Source organism: Wolffia australiana, chromosome 4 (assembly GCF_029677425.1).
Source record: "Wolffia australiana isolate 7733 chromosome 4, ASM2967742v1".
Lineage (NCBI taxonomy): Eukaryota > Viridiplantae > Streptophyta > Magnoliopsida > Alismatales > Araceae > Wolffia > Wolffia australiana.
This window is the reverse complement of record NC_135838.1, coordinates 3001187-3023214: the sequence shown is the minus strand read 5'-3', so window position 1 is coordinate 3023214 and position 22028 is coordinate 3001187. Positions and strand designations below refer to the sequence as shown.

The 22028-nt window shown below is 37.1% G+C and overlaps 2 protein-coding genes across 3 annotated transcripts; both read right to left on the bottom strand.

Annotated features, from left to right (window-relative positions):
* Positions 1-925: 925 nt before the first annotated feature.
* On the bottom strand, positions 926-4527 carry LOC144701623 (TFIIB zinc-binding protein). The gene is made up of 5 exons (XM_078573335.1): positions 4379-4527; positions 3644-3684; positions 2137-2220; positions 2000-2056; positions 926-1213 (listed from the first exon to the last, which is right to left on the bottom strand). Exons 1-5 carry the CDS (start codon positions 4494-4496, stop codon positions 1139-1141), a joined length of 375 nt encoding a protein of 124 aa, XP_078429461.1. The 5' UTR covers positions 4497-4527; the 3' UTR covers positions 926-1138.
* Positions 4528-7776: 3249 nt separating this feature from the next.
* On the bottom strand, positions 7777-11121 carry LOC144701622 (NAD(P)-binding Rossmann-fold superfamily protein). 2 transcript variants are annotated; one of them, XM_078573332.1, is made up of 9 exons: positions 10767-11116; positions 10561-10647; positions 10414-10472; positions 9077-9172; positions 8870-8950; positions 8689-8751; positions 8450-8623; positions 8115-8210; positions 7777-8024 (listed from the first exon to the last, which is right to left on the bottom strand). In XM_078573332.1, exons 1-9 carry the CDS (start codon positions 10924-10926, stop codon positions 7950-7952), a joined length of 891 nt encoding a protein of 296 aa, XP_078429458.1. In that variant the 5' UTR covers positions 10927-11116; the 3' UTR covers positions 7777-7949. The 2 variants fall into 2 exon arrangements, with proteins under 2 accessions (XP_078429458.1, XP_078429459.1); XM_078573333.1 differs by lacking the exons at positions 8689-8751; positions 8870-8950 and having other exon boundaries at positions 10767-11121.
* Between the last annotated feature and the right edge of the window lie 10907 nt (positions 11122-22028).

Here is a 22028-nt window from a genome sequence, read left to right as displayed (position 1 = left end):
GTTCGGCACCAAATGAACAGTTTTTGTGGATGAATGAACAGGTGAAAATCTATGTTTGCATTCATATTCAGTTTGTTGGTGTTCGTTCGCAGATGGATGGCATTTTCAAAGACATGTAGTTTGTTTGAATGTTTGAAGAGAGGAGCGAGGGAGATTGGTGGCTTGCTGAAGGAAGGGGGTGCGGGCGCTGCTAGCATATATCAATATCGCTACGTGTAGTTATAGTTCCGGATCATCCCGTATGTGGACGATGGACTGGACATGACGAATTTTGTCCCGTCCGACGTCCAGATTCAGTACGAAAACCGCCTCGTCCAGTCCTCTCGGGACGAATTTTCGTCCCGTCCAGGAGAAAAACATCCCGTCCCTCGTCCCGGACAAAAAAACCCATCTTATATTTTTAACATATTTATATAGATTTTTCTAAGTTTTTTAGGGAAATACGGAGAAGAGTGAATGCAAAGGGACATATGTACAATTATTTCTGAGCAATATCAGTTTGTACGTGCGTAAAGATACAGGGACTTTGATGCAAATTGTCATAGCAAGGCTGCATGGCTACATCTCATCTGTCAGATGTAAATCCAGCAGTTTTTCGTCCAGATTCGTCCGTCCATCGTCCAAGACCTCTAGACGGATGGTTTTTTCGTCCCACAGGACAAAAACCATCCCATACAGTGGTCCCCAGACGAATTTTTGTCCCGAATTTCGCCCAAACCCTTGGACGAGACGAGTTTTTCATCCCGGGACGAAAAAATTGTCATGTCCATGTTCCTGCACTTTACATATAGTTATATATGTACATGTCTGTCTTTTTTTTGGCTTCCGACACGTATATAAATATAATACTATATATATTTATAGATCTTTGTCACATAAATGCTCACAATGAATTCCTCGGTTCCATTGAAGATCTCCATCAACATAGTATCATCTACCAAGGGAGAGAGTCCAGCTTCACTCCTCAGTAGAGGCAGAGGCCCATGTAAATAAGTTCATATGAATTGTAAGATAACATTTCTAGCCCATAAAATTGTTGATGGCTTTCTCACTTTATAAAACTCAGTTTATGCCGTCTCATTTAGCATGAATGGAGTCACTATTTAATGCTTGCCAAGATATTCAAGTGGATATAAAATTACTGTTCTCTGAAGCCGTGCTTGCATTTCCTGCACTCATAAAAGGTCGTTGCTCCTTCATCTGCAGACCTCATCTACACAAAGAGGATTCCACTGTGAGCATTAAGCGATAAAGATCAATAAATAGATATAGTTTCTGGCTTAATATACATGTCTGAAGCCAAAAAAGTAGACATACACACACATATAAAGAATGGCAGAAAGATAAATGTTGATATCAGCATAGACAGAGATGTGGGCACGAAAATAGACAAATACATAGATATAGATACGGGTAAATACATAGACAGACATTCATAAAGATGCAAATATTGATATAAATAGTGATGTAGATGTAGATGTTGAAGTAGATGTTGATGTCTATGTCAATGTTGAAATCAATGTTAATTTTGATGTATACGTGCAGACGTACATGTAGACATAGTCAGCTGTAACCATGGCCATAGCTGTAGCCGTATACGTAGCCATAGACCTAGACATAGACATAGACATAGATATAGACGTAGACATTGACATAGACATAGACATAGATATAGACATAGACATAGACGTAGACATAGACGGCATAGACAGATATAGATAAATACAGATATTGATATCAGCATAAACATATACATGCGCAAAAATGTTGACATAAAGACGAAGATATTGATATTGGGATAAACATATAGGTTACAGATGTGTACATTTAGGCATGGACTGTGTGGACGATATGTACATACGTAAAGACAGGCATGGATATAGAGATAGCCATAGACCTAGATGCTCAAAGATGTAGACATAAATACATATATATAGGCATAGATATGCGGATAAATGAAAGTGCAAACAAATTCACAGGAGTAAAATAAATCTATTACCTGCTTAGTGTAGTACTCAAGTTCGTTGTGCCCGCAGTTGGGGCATATCTTGTTAGCCTAACAAATAGCAAATGGAAACCACAGATCAGTTCGCAAGTTTTCCAAATAAGTGAATCCTAAAAAATAATTCTACTAACCACTGGACGGCGGAGTTCTTCCTCCTTCTCAAGAACTGCACCAATCTGAACAAAAGGCTCAATCTTCAGCTCCCTCCGAATGTCCTAAAGCAAAGAGCAAATCCATCAATTCCACACAAAAGTGACAGAGATGAAAAAAAAAATCCCATAATGAAGACTGGGTGAGTAGTCATTTCACACAGTTTTAACTATACATGATCAATTTCAAACAAAGAAACAGAGAAGCAAAAAAATCTCATAATGAACACTGGTTGAGTAATCATTTTCCACAGTTTTAACTATCCATGATCAATTTCAAACAAAGAAACAGAGAAGCAACAAAAAAACTCGTAATGAACACAGGGTGAGTAATCATTTCCCACAGTTTTAACTATCCATGATCAATTTCAAACAAAGTGACAGACAGAGCTGCAAAAAAAAAATCTCATAATGAACACTGGTTGAGTAATCATTTCCCACAGTTTTAACTATCCATGATCAATTTCAAACAAAGTGACAGACAGAAATGCAAAAAAACAATCTCATAATGAACACTGGTTGAGTAATCATTTCCCACAGTTTTAACTATCCATAATCAATTTCAAACAAAGTGACAGACAGAGATGCAAAAAAACAATCTCATAATGAACAATGGTTGAGTAATCATTTCCCACAGTTTTAACTATCCATGATCAATTTCAAACAAAGTGACAGACAGAGCTGTAAAAAAAAAAACCTGTTGGACTCCTATGGTTACGAGATGACCGTTGGTGTCCAACGGTCATCTCTCTTTGTCTAAGAGGCTATAAAAGCCAATGTAACTTCTCTTGTAATTATTGAGTTGTTCTTTGATGGTTATAAAAATTATTCTATTTTGTTCACGATCGTTCTTTTCTTCAAAGTTCCTTCCACAAACTCACAAAACCTCATAATGAACACTGGTTGAGTAATCATTTTCCACAGTTTTAACTATCCATGATCAATTTCAAACAAAGAAACAGAGAAGCAACAAAAAAACTCGTAATGAACACAGGGTGAGTAATCATTTCCCACAGTTTTAACTATCCATGATCAATTTCAAACAAAGTGACAGACAGAAATGCAAAAAAAAAAATCTCATAATGAACACTGGTTGAGTAATCATTTCCCACAGTTTTAAGTAGTCATGATCAATTTCAAACAAAGCGACAGAGAAGCCAAAAAAAACTCGTAATGAACACTGGGTGAGTATCATTTCCCACAGTTTTAAGCATCCATGATCACTTTCAAACAATGTGACAGAGAAGCAAAAAAATATTTATTAAGAAATAAGAACTAAGAAATAAGAAATAAAAAGGAAAAAAAATCTTTATCAATTTCAAACAGTATCCATGTCGATTCCTTGGTTTTATTAAGAAATAAGAAAAATCTTTAAAAAAGAGGAGAAATATCGGAATTTAGATATCAAAAAGGACCATGATAGAGTAGCAAGGTAAAAATTCAGAGTCTAGAATAGATATAAAAAGATAAAATTCCAGTATGATCGTACCTCGGCAGAGATGGTGTACCGTATTTCCCTTCCATCCATCTCTACAGAAAAAGAGATAAAAAAGGAGATTATTTTTCAGACTGATAAGCAGATATTACAAGTATGACGAGAAAATTAAAATGAATTTTCTTGAAACGTAGCTTTTTAAAAAATGTAAGATAACATGAGATCATCACAAGTTACCAAAATGCTCTTTTTTTTGAAATAGTAACCAAACTGTTCATACGTTTGACAGTCATCCAAACTACTGAACAGGAGAATGTGAATTATCCAACTCCATTGATGATCAGTTTCCTGTCAAGCCATGTACTCATAACAAAAAATATCTTAAACACCTCCAATCGATTCCATTTTTTCGTATATCTTTAGTGTGATTCAAAGTAACAGGCAATGAATTAATCACACCGCCCAAATTTATTTAGCAAATTCCGGGTAAATAATACCCCACCCAGTATCTAGACTAGAAAATTCTTTCGATTTCGCGTTTAAAACTACGTCTCGTAGAAAAAGTACATCATTCAAAAACCCTCATCCGTCAACGGAAAATTTCCGGAAGAAGAAGCATCAAACGAAAACAACGATTATTTTCACGAATTCGTAGTAATGACAACTTTAATAGGATTCAAACGGGCCATATAGCGCGAAGAAATATTAAAAAATAAGCATTTGAATACGTAATCTAAGATAAACCGGAATCCGATTGGATCTTGAGATGAAATTCAAAACCCTGCTCACCATTGGCTGGTCGTCTGAGATGACATAATGGGCACTCGGCGAATTCGGGCGAGCAAAGAGAGAGCAGCGTTCCGCAAAGATTGCAGAACTGAAAATCCCGATTATAGCAGTACTCCATTCTCTGTTCTAGACTACGAACTCGTTCTAGTTTGGAGGGTTTTATAACTATTAATAATGAATACAATTAATAAGACTTAATTGTAAATTAGTCATAATTTGATTCTAAATTACTGTAAATTACCAAGAAAGTGAACTATATGAATTAACCAAATATCATTTCCTTGAATTATAAGATTTGATTTGTGATTAAGTGAAGGAGAGAAAGAACTAGCTTTAGCCTGTAGGGTAAATTACTCATTGAAATTTATTACGAAGAATTAATCATGAGTTGATTGATTGTAAATTAGTGTAAGTTACCAACAAAATGAAGTAAATGAATTAGCCCAATTCCATTTCCCTGAATTATAAGAATTCATTTGTAATGAGTAAAGGGGAGGAAGAACTTGCTCTAGTTTGTAGGGTTTTATGACAAGTAATACTTTAATAATTTATTATGAATTAATAGTAAATTAATCGTAAGTTGATTGATTACAAAATAAATGTAAAATCCCAACAAAGTGAAAATATGAATTAATAATCGTCCATGCATTTGAATTATGGTAATTCATTTGTGTTTGAGTGAAGGATATTAAGAACTCGCTCTTGTTTGTAGGATTTCTTATGAATTAATTGTAAATTAATCATAAATAAGTTGATCGTTATTAGCGTAAGTTAAAAAGTAAGTACACTATATAAATTAGCCCTCTTCCATATCCTCGAGTTATAAGAATTTTTTTGTGTTGAGTGAAGGAGAGGATGAAATTTTGTGCTTCATAAGATTATGAAATAAATAGATTTGAGCCATATGATCTTAAATAACCCTCATAATATAAACTGCCTGAGAGGGATTGATAAATAGTATGACTTTGAATTATATGGAATTATGTTATATTATTAACAAATATGACGATGATGTTAAGTATGACATTATGGATATTGTTTCCATTTCAGTTATTTCCGTCTCAGGGATCTGATTTATTAAAAAGTATAATAAAATTTCCAAGTCCTCTTCAATGCACTAATGTTTTAAATCTTCATTTCTCATTTCGGTAGAATTTCAGCTTGACTTTCAAATCTCTTCATCTCACATTATCTCAAGTTATCAACTCTTCAATTCCTTCTCAACCAAATTAGAAAAAACTTATGCCTAGATTCATGATTTTATTTTATACCTATTTGGTTTTATTATAATCTTTTTTCTATTGTTCAGGTATCACTAGTGCATCATAAGGTTAATATTGTAATCTATCAGTTAAAGAATTAAATTATAACTAGACTTGCATCCTATCCCAAAATGCCGAACTTTCAGTTTTTATTCTTATTAATTACTTACCTCCAATCAAGTTATAAATCAAATTTGTTGAACCCAACCAAAGGCACATAGGTTTATTTAGGTCTCTTTCCTCCATGCAACAAAAATCTGAATCCAATGGACTACAGAGTTAGTGTGGAAAATTTGTTCTCTTACGACTCATGAAGCTATATAAAATTCTGATGTGGATCTCTTTATTTTCATGCATATCATAAGAATGTCACTCTCTGTTAGAGAGAAAATGGGGTTCCAAGTCATTATATATCTTACTTTCTCCACATTGGTTATATCTCTTTATTCCTCTCTGAACCTGAATTATTTGTAGGATGACCAAGGGTTGAGTTATGTTTTCCATTTGGCAGGGCATTCATTTGATTTCAAAATTTTCAATCAGTGTTCTTTTTCTTACATCCTTTAAGTTAAAGCTGGTGTTTCACATTTCCCTCTTTTGAAATTGGTTTTTTTTAGAGAATGAGCAGTTCAATATTTTGTGTGAGAATAGTTGACAAGTCAATTTTATTTACACAGAGCCTCCGTGGCATTTAAATTTCTATAAAATTAAATATTAAGGTATCCTATAAAAATATAAATCAGATAAATAAAACTATTTCAGAAATACAATTTTATTTCTGGGTATTTATGTTGACAGAGTTATATCTTTTCCAAGTAAAATTAATAATATTTTGAAGTTATATTTGGATACCTATCCTATTAAATTATGAAATAGTTTTCTGAATACAGACTGAGCTTCTAAACACAAGAATTCACAGTCTAAATAAAGTAAACTTGAATTGAATGACAGTTTCTTTGAATGCAATGAAAAAACATTCACATTTAGAAATTGAGTGTAATTATAAATAATTATGTAGTATGTGAAATATTAAAAATCAGTAAATGAAAGTTCGGCACACCGATTTTGTTCTAGGATCCTTTTTTTTGTGGGTCATTTATGGCATGAGGGAAGGGCCCCTGCAGCTGGACAAGGATTTGAAAAGTTTGAGTTCATATTGTTTCTTTTCTTAACAAAATATCACCTTGGTCCTCAGTCACATTCTATTATTTACTTTTGCAGAAAGAGGTTCAAAACATCACATTATAAATTTTATTTCAGATCATTTTATTTATCAAATGGACTACCCTAGTAGATATCTTGATGATCATTGAATGAAATCATATATGTGACCACTCTTAGGTCCATATGTCCTTAACCAATTCATACTTAGCCTCCAACAAATGCAGCAGCCGAGGCGCATATAACTGCAAAAGAAGAATCTGCTCCCAAGAAGGAATTTGTAGTCATTCAATATTTCTGAATTTATTTTATAAGGCACAATTGAACAATCGTTTAAGAGCTAGCTTCAAAAATTAGTTCTGTCACTTAGATTACTCTATTTATCACTTTTTATGATTCTTGAAGATGCTTTATTCAGAAGATTTGTGCTCACATATCTTAATTACATATTTTTCAAAAAAATGATCCAATAATTTATTAGAGTTTTATTTTCTTTCGTCATCTTGTCCAACAACAAATCTTCCCTTAAGGGTTATTTTTCTAATTGTGTTATAAATCATTTGCTTATTTTTACAATGCACTGTTGTTTTTCAATAATTATTACTTTAATATTTTGTTTTAATGTTTTAAGAATAACATAAGATGAACGTGCTCTACTGAAAAGGACTCTCATCATTCAAGTAAAAAGATGATCAAACTTACTAAACTTAACATGTAGATCAAACTCACTATACTAGTTTATTATGAAGCACCAATGAAGAAGAAAAAAAACATGTCGTCTGGGGCCAATGCAAGAGAGCGACGTCATAAATAGTTTTAAAACTTTGGTATACTGCAGCAAAGGGTTCAATATTTACATAAAAAAACAAGAAAATAAAAAAAAAGAGCTAGTTCAGTGCATAATAAGGAAGTTAGTAGAACAAGAGAAACTACATGTCATATCAAAGAGAAGCAGAGTCACTAGGAGCAAGAATATAGACAGTAACTGCAACTTCACTGATACTTCTTCACTGATATATGTATAAACAACAGATTTTTTTATTAAAAGCGTTGCCCGCAATAATAAGCATCACATGATCGATCAAGATGGCAGCTTTATGAACCAATGAGAAGTTACCGGCGATAATCCATTGCACAAGCGACGAGTGCTAGCGTTCCTGCCCAGGAATGCGCAGCGCAAACCATTCTTTCCAGTCTGAAACCTTCTCCTCGCCATTTGCGACCTGAGACAAGCACATTGACAGCACAGATTCAGAAGGTCACAAAAAAATCACCACTCAGAAATTAAACACAGACAACACTTGTCGACTGACCTCAAAAACCAGACCGGATGGGGGGATAATGTCAAGAGCTTCAACACATATGTAGGCTGCATCTTCTTTACTTAGCCTTCCTGATGCTGCCACACCCTGGAATAATCTTGTATTTCAGTATCCAATCAATATGTTCCGGAATTTATAAAACTTACGCAAACCAAAAAGCTTTTTAAGACACAAAAAAGATAGCAAATTTATAATTCCAGAGAATAAGACTTTACCAATTACTTAAAAAAACTAAAATAGTATAATTCGACAGGATATGACTTAATCAAGAACCACAAATAAAAAATAAAAAACAAAGTAGAAAAAAATTAACAAATATCTTTAACCTGTTTAAAGCTGAACCCTTGACTTCCACCTGGCGTATCCTCGAGGAGGGCAGCTCTGATGATTGTGTAAGGAATTCCAGAAGAAACCACTGCTTCCTCATCCTTGGCAGCTAACTTTTTGGCGTTGGCATTGACCAATGCTTGTAAGCCACTGCTACCCTCATAAGCAGCCAACTGTTACCTTATTAAACTCAAAACATTGGTAATTAGCCACAGGTTTCATAGATTAGGGTTGAAACCTGGGACAATAGAACAACATGCTCAATGCCCTTCATTTGACCAAGGTCATATATCGAGCCATCCTGTCGCATAAATCAGGTTACGCATGCTAATTACCATGATATCTTCGGGACACCATTCTTTAAATGAAATCGTTGACCGTTGACTTTGAGAAATGGTTGATGGACTTGGATGTCTTACGTTGGTGGGAATGATTAAGGCGCGGACTCCTCTTAAAGATTCCTTTGACAGGGTTTTATTCTTTGCATCTCCGTTTATGGGCTTCAGATTAAAAAAAAAAAGAAATTATGTTGCTCGGGGAAAATATCACCATGATTGTGCCAAGGGAAAAAAGGAGAAATATCAACTTAAAATGATGTTATGATGATTCAGAAGCTGGCCCTTTACCTCGACATAACTCCCAAAGGCTTCCACAGCAGCCTGTTTATCCCTGACCAGAGCTTTCACCCGGGCTCGGTTAACAATCAGTGCTAAAATAACCATCTGTACCAAAAGAAATCAATTTTAGTTTAGATTTTTGCAAGGACAGGGGCAACTAGAGGACATCATGTTATTTCTGTTATTTATTGCAAAGTAACTCAATTCAAAGATAGAGAAAGAGTCCAAATGATAGCCACTTCATGGCTTTGATTGGCCGGATGGGAAAGGCCAAATTGGTCGCATCTAATTTTGGCTGATCCGATCATAATGATCAATGCTATTTAATTGATCTAGTCTTTCAATCCAATCTGATCCAATCGTTGATCCCTAGTGCACAAGAACTGAAGTCAAACAGAAAAAAGAGTCCGGCAGATCAAACCAGCCACTAACCGACCTTGATTGCTCAATTGACAGACTCCCTTAATCTCATAGGCTGGATATTGCCTCACCAATCATGATCAACGCTGGTTGATCGATCTATACTTTTAACCAGATTTGATTTGATTCCAGACATGTAGTGCACAGTAATTCAAGTCAAATTCAGGAAAAGAAGTCCAGCAGATTGAATCTGCCACTTAACGGCCTTGATCAGTTGGATCAGTGGATCAATCGTCGACTGGCTCTCTCAATCAGATATGAGACTTAGTACGATCTGATTGGAACCACTGTAGAGACTATCTCACTGATATGATCTTTGATGTAGGCTCATATCTCATTGATATGATGTAGGCTCCAGAGAGGAAAGGTGGCCGATGCTGCCTAACCTTCTGGTTACATTCAATTCCTTCTCAATTATGATCTCTTAGTCGTATTGGATTTCGATATTTTCTTGATGATATTGACCAATGCCATATCAACTGGTCTCAGTCTGGCCGATTGGATCACAACTGAGACCAAGTTGAGCTGTTTAACTGTATGATCCGATTAGATCCGATCGCCAACCCCTATTGCATAGTAGTTCATGTAAAATACATGAAAAAACTCTGGATGACGATCGATCATCACATCAGAAAGGCTATCTTTTCAATTAATTAAACGTCTGATGACACATATGGGGCTCACTTCTTCACATGGTTCTTGAAAGAAGATGAAAGCAAAAAATGGGTTCGTGAAACATGAACTTTTTTTGAAAGAACACTGGGAGATGAACTTCACAGGGGGCCTCAGAAAAAAAAACGCTGAAAACAATAAAGTACTCTGGGTATATCGCTTTTCAACCATTAATCAGTTCACTTCAAACCCCAGAATTATTTGAAGGCACACGAGAACTGAAAAAAGGGATTAAAATCTGAGAAAATTTGTACTTGGCCAATTTCGCTGTCCCCATCCGTCACCAGAATCGCATCACGGGGTTCTTCAGTTTCTGAATTATAGCAATCAAAAATGAAAAAAAATATAAACACGGGCGAACTTGGAAAAACATGAAGAGAAATATCAAGCTCGAATTCTACCTAGATCGAGATCTTGTTCATCTTCAGATCCTCCATCAATCGGCAGAAGATCCGGCGCCCCGTACCATTTCCTCAGCTTGGGGCCACCTAAGATGCAACAGCAAATTGATCACAAAAAAAACAACCAAATTTACCAAAAAAATCATCATTTAGGGAAAATCAACCGAGACGAAAACGGCCAAATTATAATCAAACGGAGGAAAAACCTTCGATGTAGTCGAGGATCTGATCCATGAATCCCCGTTCCTTCTTCTGGGCTCGACAAGAAGTCCACGACGGCAGCATTCTTCCATGGAGAGATCGACCAGAATGAAAAGAATGGCGATGGTGGAAGAGGGCAGTCGAGGGCTGCGATGAGATCGCCATTTCTTGGACAATCAATCGAGTTTTCGATCAAAATTGGACCAACCCAGACGCTGAAAAGGATCGATGAGTGACCAATTTGACGGAGAAGAGAAGAAAAACCGAGATTTTTTGAGATCCTCAGCTAGGACCCAGCAAAGAACTCATCTTTCTCGGCTTCTTGGAGAACTCTCCACCTCATGCTACATGAACCTGTAATTGCAGCTAAGGTTGGTGGACGGACGACGGAAGACGGAGTGAGACGAATGGACCGGGGATCTTTCTTGACAATCTTCTCCGTACCTTTCCAATTTCATAGGATGTCTCTAGACTCCATTTATGTCAGTCCTCTCGAGCATAGCCTACAATAGTGTTTGCCCGTCCCATGCCCCATGTCGGATGATGATATCGGGACAGATGCTGAACTGGATCTTGGAAATGGGGTATCCGATATTCGGATACTAGATGACGATATCGGGATGGATACTGAACCGGATCTTGGAAATGGGCTATCCGATATCCGGATACTAGATGACGATATCGGGACGGATGCTGAACCGGATCTTGGAAATGGGCTTGTCCGATATTCGGATACTGGATGATGATATTGGGACGAATGCTGAACTGGATCTTGGAAATGGGCTATCCGATATCCGGATACTAGATGACGATATCGGGACGGATGCTGAACCGGATCTTGGAAATGGGCTATTCGATATTCTGATACTGGATGATGATATTGGGACGAATGCTGAACTGGATCTTGGAAATGGGCTATCCGATATCCGGATACTAGATAACGATATCGGGACGGATGCTGAACCGGATCTTGGAAATGGGCTATTTGATATTCGGACACTGGATGACGATATCGGATATTGGTTGCTACATACCATTATCCGACCTTGTCTAAAAGGTTGGATGACGATACCCGATATCGACATCAGGTATCAGTTTCTTCGATATCCGACACATGAATAGAAATCTATTTTACAGTATATTATGATGTTAGTTTGAGCATTTTTTTATATCCTAAAGATTTGAGATTAATTTTCCCCAAATAAATTTTGAACGTAGTTTGGCACAACAAAATAGGTATGGCTGCTCTCACCACGGGCCCAATATAGGCTCATTTAACCTTTACTTGCAATCGGTAGATTGCAAGGCTTTTGATTAACATTTGAGATATTTGAATTATTTATACTGCTAGAACCTTAAATTTTTTCCATATGGGTCTATATGTGCTCAATTTTAAACCGCTATTCGGTTATTGGATATCGTTATCTTGATATCGATTTTTGGTATGGACTTCAATATGCAATATCCAAATATCAGTTTTCTATATCTGACATTGGATTCAATATCTGGTACCAGCATCACCTCGTCCAGAGGTGTTTGATATCTGTCCCGACATCAGGTAGCAGATGTATATTCGATACCCATTTGACATTGAACATTCAGTATCTGAAATCGTCTGGATTCTGTCTGGATATCAGTTGCTCCGATATCAGAGATCAGATGTGTGAACCCTAGTCTAAAGTTTTTCTCCATTTAGATACTTGTGGCTGGAGGGAACATATGATTGAATGTGTGACCGACGGTTGTAAATTACATGCAGCTCATGTCATAACTGGATGAGATGAGCTTCAATGGAACGGCGTGATGTCCATTTTGTTCCCACTTTGAGATCAGAACAAATGACTGATGACGGTTAACAAACTCAAAATAAGGTTTTAATTCATCATTGGTGGTTCTGAGTTTAATCAATAACAATATAAACCTGTACCAATGTATAAATCTATCTAGTTATGAGTATGAATATTCTCCACAAGGAATGGTAAGCGAGACTTTTAATGTTCGTTCAATTGTGATTAATGAGATGAGGGAAGTTAACTGCAAAATAAGGGGTAGAGAGACAAGGAAAATGTGAGGCGAGAAGGTGATAATTGTTAATAAGATTAAGACTGTTCATATTAATTATAGTAGATAGAAGATAGAGATATCAACGAGATTATAAGAGCGAGTGATATAGATAAGGGATGGGTGATAATGAAATGAGAAGATAAATAGCTAGGTAGATATGTGATGAAGGAGGTATGATTGTAGAGTGAAGGAGAGATGGTGATGACACAATAATGCGAAAGGTGTAAGACACGACGGAACAACGAAAATGAATGAAATGATGATGATATGTACAATAGTACTAACCTAACGATGATGATAAAAAGAACCAATGTAAGGTGAGAATACTTGCCATAGATCCTTACATTCTTCCAAGCTTATATCATTTTGGGAGTGCAGGTAAGCTCCCCCAATTCTTTGTTGTATCTTCTCAAAAGCCCAAGACACCAAGGGTGAGCTTGATAGATCTCAAACATTCACTCTCTTTCAATCGACCCATAAATCTTGGAATAAAATTTAAGGACATTTTAGATAGATAAATGCTTAATTCATAGTTCCAAGGGCATGTATAGAAAAGGGATGTAAACAAAGCTACCCTCAAAATTTCTTGTCAATCGCCCTTCTAGATTGTCAGATTTCAAGCCTCGAATTTGGAGCAATCTAAGCCATTCATTTCACTACATATTATCTCTCATCGTTAGCGCCATTGTCTCTTTATCATTTTTTTCGGAAGTTTTTGAACCCCACTAATTCACCTTTTCATGATTGGTGCATTCTAGTTGTTTTTTTTGATTGATGACTCTAAGACTACCACCTGTCCTGCACAAAATTAGAGACCAAAATCATAAAGGAATATTTATTATATGCCTGCATGGTGGCAGTTGTCGCGTGCCACATCAACACATTTATTTATATTTTGATAAATGAGATGCATATGCATGTCACTAATGGATATTATGTGGTCGTCACACCACCATGTTTTTATTTAAGTTCATTGAATGAAATATTTCTTCATTATTATTCTTGTGTGATATTTATAATGAAGTTTATAAATACGTGCAATGACTAGTAAGTTATGATGAGATTATAGTACAATAATCACTAGTTTTTAAACATGTATCTAAAAAATATGTCTATTCGATGGATAGTCAAGATGGACATTGAATTATCCAGATAGAATAACACTATTTGATCCTACTTATATAATATGGTTGATCATGTAGCTGTTATTGTGGAGACACTAAGGACAAATGGTGGGTTCTCTTTAGAGAAAGAGTTCACCGAATTGATCCGTATGAATCTTTGAATGGTATTATACCTAAATGTCAATCAAGTTGATTTAAGTCATGCTTGTATAAGTGATCCATTGACCTGAGACACCAAAGACATCTCATTGATGAACTGTTTTGACTACAACTTACGAATCTCTAACCATGGGATTCAAACAAGTCATAGCTCGGATATAGGAAGAATCCCATCTTGATGATTGAAAGGTCAAGACATGATCATCCGCTCATCGATATAAGAGGAGATTGATTCAAGGAAGAGGATGCAGCTAATCCCTGGCCAAGGTAGAGAGAATAATGGAGAAGACGTTCTCTAATGATCCCCGCTACACATCCATATTAATCCAATGACAGATTAGGGTTGATGATCAACCATACCCTAAATCATTCAGGAGTCTTGTGCGAATGAAGGATTATACATAAAAGGTAACCGATGATGGCAATGCTTTTATGAGAGAGTTCGAAAACTACTTGGTACCTTCTAGAGCACAAGGTGTAGCTTCGCACTCCATGTCCTGGAAACTTAAACTATCGATTGGGTTAAATCTATCCTTAGTTAATTAATTTACATGTTGATATAGTTAGTTTATAAGGCTGACTAATAATTATTATTGTGCCACTAAAGTTATTAACTAAAATGATACATGGGCCTCGAGCGACACACACATAAGATCATAGGGGCATTGGTGAATATATTTTACTTAATGATTTTTTATAAAAATCTTAAGTAAAATATAAATAAGGGAATGACACCCATTTTGGGCACCCATGCCAGGCAGAGCTGAACGCCCCCCCATTCTTCATTCTGAGATTTCTCCATTCATCTAAAAAGATAGTCTTTATGGTGATAAGATCTATAAGTTTTTGAAGAAGATTTGGAAAATAAATATAGATCCAAGAGCAACTTGATCACGTGTATACTTTTAAAGGCCGGGCACATGAACGACATCAGAACAATCTTAAAGTGGGAAAGTCAAGGGTGGAACAAGTTTCCCACAAGGTACATATGTTGTATTGATTTTAAAGATTGATTTGGAATCAATTATTTCTTCTGTTGCATTGAAAAAATGTTTTTATCATTCAACCAAGGCACCGAAACACAATAGTTCACAAGGGAGATAAAACAATGAGTTAAATCATTTCAATAACTTTATGACATGAATTGGGACGCCACACCAATGTGTTTTCTCTATTTTTGTTAATTATGTGGCACTAGGCGAGGATGCCACTTTTTCCACATTTCAACTTCAAGTTATGGGTAGTCATAACTAATATTTTCATAGCCTATACACCTCCATTTATTGAAATTTTAATCCCATATTTTTTCGATTGGTCCACGTCAACATGCAGATTAAAATAATGAAAAGGTGTCACTTTAATCATTAGCTGTTGCGACATCTTTTTGCAATCATTAGGTTGCCATGATGATGACATATTTTTAATCATTAATATATCCTTGCTAAAAGTTGTGATAGGTTTCCAGCCCATCAAATCGAATGACAACACGAGGTGGGGTGGGAATTAATAACAAAAAATATTAAATGATTTCCATAAAATAAATTCTACGTCATAAAAAAATAATAAATACATATTTGGACTTGGAAAATTAATACCTCCATGAATATAATGTCAAAACTCATAATAATTAATTCTGACTCAAAGAATTAATTACTTTAAAAATATGATGAAAAAATCATTAAAAACCCAAGGAATCCAAAAAATTCCAAATATCCCCTAAAAAAGTATATTTAATCATTTTAGACAATAACATGAATATTTAATTATTTAATGCATAAAGCATGTAAAGTTTGTTGTATTAGCCTAATAACTCATGTGTTAACGATTATAAGGGAAGTGAGGGCCGATGAGATATCACCTGTCCACGAATTTATTTGCGGTTAAGGCTTTTGGCAGGATGATAACCTGTTGTTCGTTTCATTCCTTCACCCATCTTCTGTCATCTGTATTGACCTTTGAGTGTAAAAACAGAACGAAACAATTTTGAAATCCTTTGACAGTTCTGTCAACCATTGGACGTTCAATCACTTATTAAAGTTTGAACTTAGATATTTATATGAAAATATTGAACTTACATGAATTTTTTTATTCATTCCTGTATTATTATTTATTTTACTATATGAAAAACTATTCAAAATGTGTTGCAAGTATTAGGTGGGATAACAGAAAAATCAATATCAACAAACAATATCTGATATCACCATGCAAACCCCCAAACAAAGGCATATGCTTTTGCCAATATCAGGAAATATTTTTGATACTGGATATTGATACTTTAGCAACCGATGTTCATATGAGTAAAGCGATACATTAGATTCTCCCTTTTTAATATCAAATTTAGCATGCGTCTCAATATCAACATCTGGATGTCCGAATCTTACTCACTAACATTAGATAGGACAATAAGAAACCACTTTTTCATGTCGAACCTAGGGGTTGGTGATCAAGTGAGTTATTAATCAGATTTAGAATGACCTAGATGATCAGATACATAAATATTTGATCAATTACATGGAAAATAAAATACAACCTTGCTCTGTTGGGGTCCTCAGCTTGAACCCAGCCAAAAATCCATCTTTGACCTTATTCAGATTTATCAATGGCAATCCAATCTGATTATAATCACAGGCCCGTAGCTGCAGCCAGTCACCATACTTTGCCATCAAATAAGTCTAGAAATTAGAAAGTTTAGTGCTTGTATCAATTTTAAGAGAAGAATGTGATATAGAAACATGAATATTAAGACATAACTCCATTGTCTCTTCAAGGGATAAATTCAACCTTCTTGAGAGGAGGCCTTTGGATCAGCATTGGATAACAATCTTGATTCCCTTCTGACCTCAGGGCCATGGCCCCTATTTATCGGAAGAGGAAGAAATAATCCACTTTAATAAATCTAGGGGCTGGTGATCGATGAATCAAATTTTGATCGACCAAGATCAATCTATGGGTCCGTATGAACAGTTTTAAATGATTTGGCAGAAAGGATAGGAAGCTGAGCTTTATACTCATTTTATCTCTCTATTTTCTCAAAATAATTTTTTATAGGATGGATAAATGACAGGTAAAGTTAATCAATCATGATCAACCTGATTTAAGAAGTTACATATTTTCCTGGTTTTTACATCTCATTTAAAACAGTTCTTAAAGGATTTATCAGGCTTACTACAAAGCAACACCCTGATTATTTAATCATTTCTGCTAAATTTGCCGATCATATTGGTATGACCCTACTGCTGAGACTGGATTGATCGGATAAATCATGATCCAAACATTCTGATTGATTAGTTTTGATGGATCTCTCACGATCATATCTCTGATTAACTGAGATTATTGATTAGATTTGATAATACCTAATCTGAAACAGAACCCACTTGGGTCCTGTGTTCTTGTTTATGTTGCTGACTTATGTAGAATAATGAAATAATAAACTTAGATGTCAATTGAGATGATATGCTCATGTGGACAGAATATAGCTCATTATTTCAAGTAATTGTATTGAATCCATGATTTGCTAATGTCTGAGTAATATTAAGTTTTTATGAGATTATCTGATTTTTATTATTATATGAACATTGGATGATTGTTATAATTAAGATCCTTTAAGTTATATTTATGATAGATATGTAGTAAATTGGATAAAATTATTGAAATTATTTTTCTAATATATATATAAGTTCTTCATAGTTTACTTCACCCATCAACTAAATGAAAACACCAGGTAAGCTCAACTGAAATCTGAACTAGGTGAGTTTTAACAATAATTACTTGTATTAATAAGATAGGTTGAGTTTGATGAATATTGAGTGAGTTTATATAACCTAAAAACTTATTTGTTTTGGTGAATTAAATTTTACAACGACATTAAAATATCACCATAATTTGCCTTCGTTAATATTTTTGTGAGTCGTTGTCTTAACATGGAGCTTAAGTCATTCAACATTAACCATCAAATCATTATGTATAATACCATTTAAATATCATACCGACCAACTTAGTGAAATATTACCCCAAAGAGCACCTACCATGTCCTTAGTGTGTCCACACAGATTGCAACATGATCAACCATACCCATCACCAGAGTGGGACTAAATAGTGATATTCAATCCAGATATTTCATTGGCCTTCTTGAGTATCACTATAGCACATGCTTAAAGGGTTGTGATCTTCATATTATGAACTCATCATAATTCACTACGTCATATCGTGTATTCGTGAACTTCATCATAAACATCACAAGAGCATTATAAATAGCATATTGTATTAATGAATACTGAGCGAGATGTGGAATGTGTGGTTGAATTTTCATATACATATATTACCATCACTGGCCAAAGGATAAGATCTCTTAATTTGTATTTTCCAACAGTAGAGAACTAGTTGATCTCTAACTTGCATTAATTTGGCATACAAAGAGATTTTACTTAAATAGATTCTTAAAATTTATTATGAGCATGATAATGAATCTAATGATTACAGTTACTTCATGAAAACAAATAAAGTTTCATATCAGAACCAAAATAACCAGGGAACAGGAACATAACAACACGACTTATTATCAACACATGAGTACCGTCTAGCCAAAGACTCAATCATGATACAAATTACCATGTTGAAACATCTCTCTTATTTCACTCCACAATACATACTCCTTCAGATCTGCATGCCAATTTATTTAGAAAAATAACCAAAGTGAGAGACCAGCAGACATCTTTATAACCATTTTACATCATGGTTCATGCTTCAATGCACCAGATGTGGTGGGGGGGAGTACTTGAACAACACGTGCGTGGCAGGGGGAGTGTGTGCTGGCGGTGGCACGTGTGGAGCTGGTACGTGAGGAGATGATAGATGATGCGGGGGAGGAGCTTGTGATGGTTTGTGATAATGAGGAGAGAAGAGTGGGGGAATATAGTGCGCCACTGGCGGGGAGTACCTTGGCAGTGGCATGTGTAGAGGTGGCACGTGTGGGGATGAAACATGGAGAGGTTGAGTGTGGGATGGTATGGGATCAGAAGGTGGATAGTATGATGGTAACAGAGTATAGTGCTTTGGAGGTGGAGTGTGTGCTGGTGCTGGCGTGTGCGGAGCTGGTATGTGAGGGGACGATAGACGATGGCGGGAAGGCGAGTAGGAGGGTGGTATTGTATAGTGTGTCACAGGTGGAGTGTGCCTTCTTTGCAGCACGTGTAGGCCCGGTGCATGTGGGGATGGAGCATGGGATGCTGGTGGCGTGTGAATTGATGGTGGTACATGCGAAGCTGACACATGTGGGGTTGATAGATGATGGGGGAGAGGAGTTTGTGATGGTTTGGGATAGTAAGGGGGAGAGTAGGATGGTGGTGGTACATGCGGAACTAGCACATGCAAGGTTGATGGAGGATGGGGAGGAGGGGCGTGCCTTGGTGGTGACACGTGCAGAGCTGGCACGTGGGGGGTTGACGGAGGATGGGGAGGTGGAGAGTAGCTTTGTATCGGATGATAAAATGGAGAGTAATATGGAGGTGGAATATAGTGAAATGGTGGTGTCACGTGTGGGGACGGAGGATGGGGAGATGGAGCATGTGATGGTAGGTGTGGTGATGGCTGAGGTGAATAGTAGTGATCGATCAAAGTCTGACTGTGTTCACTAGTGGTAGCAACAGAGGATTGAGAGAGAGAGAAAATGAAACAAAGAAGAAGAGAGAGGACATGGCTGCCTCTAATGATCTCCATCTTCATGTGCTCCATTTTCTGTGCTTGTACTCACCCTCTTTATATACTGTTATTAACATGCTCTAATTTTTCTCTCTTTAGCTCTATCTTTCCATCTCTCTCCTTCTTTCTCATTCTCTCTCTCTCTCTATCTTTCCATCTCTCTCTTTCTGTCTCATTATCTTTCTCTTTTTTTCTCTTTCCATCAGTTACCATCTGTCTCATTCTCATTCTATCGCTCTCTCTCTCTATCTTTCCATCTATCTCCTTCTGTCTCATTCTCTTTCTTTTTCTCTCTTCCCATCTTTCTCCTTCTGTCTCATTCTCTCTCTCTCTCTCTCTCTCTCTATATATATATATATATATATTCTTATTAATCTATATCTGGGCAATACAAATGAAAAGTTACACCATTTCTGTACAATAGAGAGATAACGGGAAAACCTCTCCAAACATCAGATCGATGTCTCCTGCCATTAAAGCGCCAAGGACTGAGGATGGAAAACTATAGACGCACAACTAGACTTTCGGGCTCATTTTAATGAAAACAAAGATATAGACAATCGGAGAAAGAGAACAAAGAAGACCCACATTTGTACATAAGAATTAATAAATCCATCTGCAACAGTATCACATAAGAATTAATAAACCCAACGAACATAAGTTTCAACTTAGAACCATGGCTCAACTTCTATCGGTTGAAATGGTTGTTTGTCTTATTATTTATCCTTCTCGAGCTTATGGTCGTCCTGTTCTTTAGTTGGCCAGTATGTCTATTCCATAACCATCTACTTCTCGCCAGTCTCACCTGCCAAGGGCTAGTGACTGGTTCTTAGTCCATATGAGAGAGAGAGAGAGAGAGGAGGAAGAGAGCGAGAGAGAGAGATACAGAGAGAGAGAGAGAGGAGGAAGAGAGAGCGAGAGAGAGAGAGAGATACAGAGAGAGAGAGGAGAGGGAAAGAGAGAGAGACACTGCGAGAGAGAGGGATAGGGAGAGAGAGAGAGGGAGAAAGAGAGAGACACAGAGAGAAGGAGAGGTAGAGAGAGAGAAAAAGGGTGGGAGAGAGAAGAAGAGGAAAAGAGAGGAGAGGAAGAAAGAGAGAGCGACACAGAGAGAGAGGGAGAGGTAGAGAGAGAAAAAGAAGGAAGAGAGAGGAAGCGGGAGAGGAGTGGGAGAAAGACAGAGAGACACAGAGAGAGACAAGGAGAGGTAGAGAGAGAGAGGGATAGAGAGGAAGAGAGAGGGTGGGAGGTAGAGTGAGGGAGAGGTGGAGAGGGAGAGGTAGACGTAGAGATAGAGAGAGAGGAGGGAGGGAGACAGAGAGAGAGGGAGAGGGAGGGAGAGAGAGACGGAGAGGGAGAGAGAAATAGTGGTAGAGAGAGGGAGGGAGAGGGAGAGAGAGGGGGAGCGGGAGAGAGAGGGAGAGAGGAAGAGAGAGGAGGGAGAGGGGGGGGTAGGGAGAGAGAGAGGGATAGAGAGGGGGAGAGAGAGGGAGAGGGAGAGGTAGGAAGAGAGAGAGAGAGGGAGAGAGAGGGAGAGAGAGAGGGAGAGGGATAGGGAGAGAGGGAGAGGGAGAGATAGGGAGAGAGAGGTAGGGAGAGAGATATAGAGAGAGAGGGAGAGAGATAGAGAGAGAGAGGGAGAGGGAGAGGGAGACGGAGAGAGGGAGAGGGAGAGGTAGGGAGAGAGCGAGAGAGGGAGAGGGAGGGGAGAGAGAGGGAGACGGATAGGGAGAGAGGGAGAGGAAGAGGTAGGGAGAGAGAGAGGGAGGGGGAGAGAGAGAGAGAGGAAGATATATATATATAGATAGAGAGAGAGACAGAGAGAGAGAGGGAGGGAGAGAGAGAGAGAGAGAGAGAGGGAGAGAGAGAGAGAGAGAGGGAAGAGAGAGGGGGAGGGAGAGAGAGAGAGAAAGAGGGAGAGAGAGAGAGAGAGAGAGATAGAGAGAGAGATAGAGAGAGAGAGAGAGAGAGAGAGAGAGAGAGAGAGAGAGAGAGAGAGAGAGAGAGAGAGAGAGAGAGAGAGAGAGAGAGAGAGAGAGAGAGAGAGAGACAGAGAGAGAGAGAGAGAGAGAGAGAGAGAGAGAGAGGGGGAGAGAGAGAGAGAGAGAGAGAGAGAGAGAGAGAGAGAGAGAGAGAGAGAGAGAGAGAGAGAGAGAGAGAGAGAGAGAGAGAGAGAGAGAGAGAGAGAGAGAGAGAGAGAGAGAGAGAGAGAGAGAGAGAGAG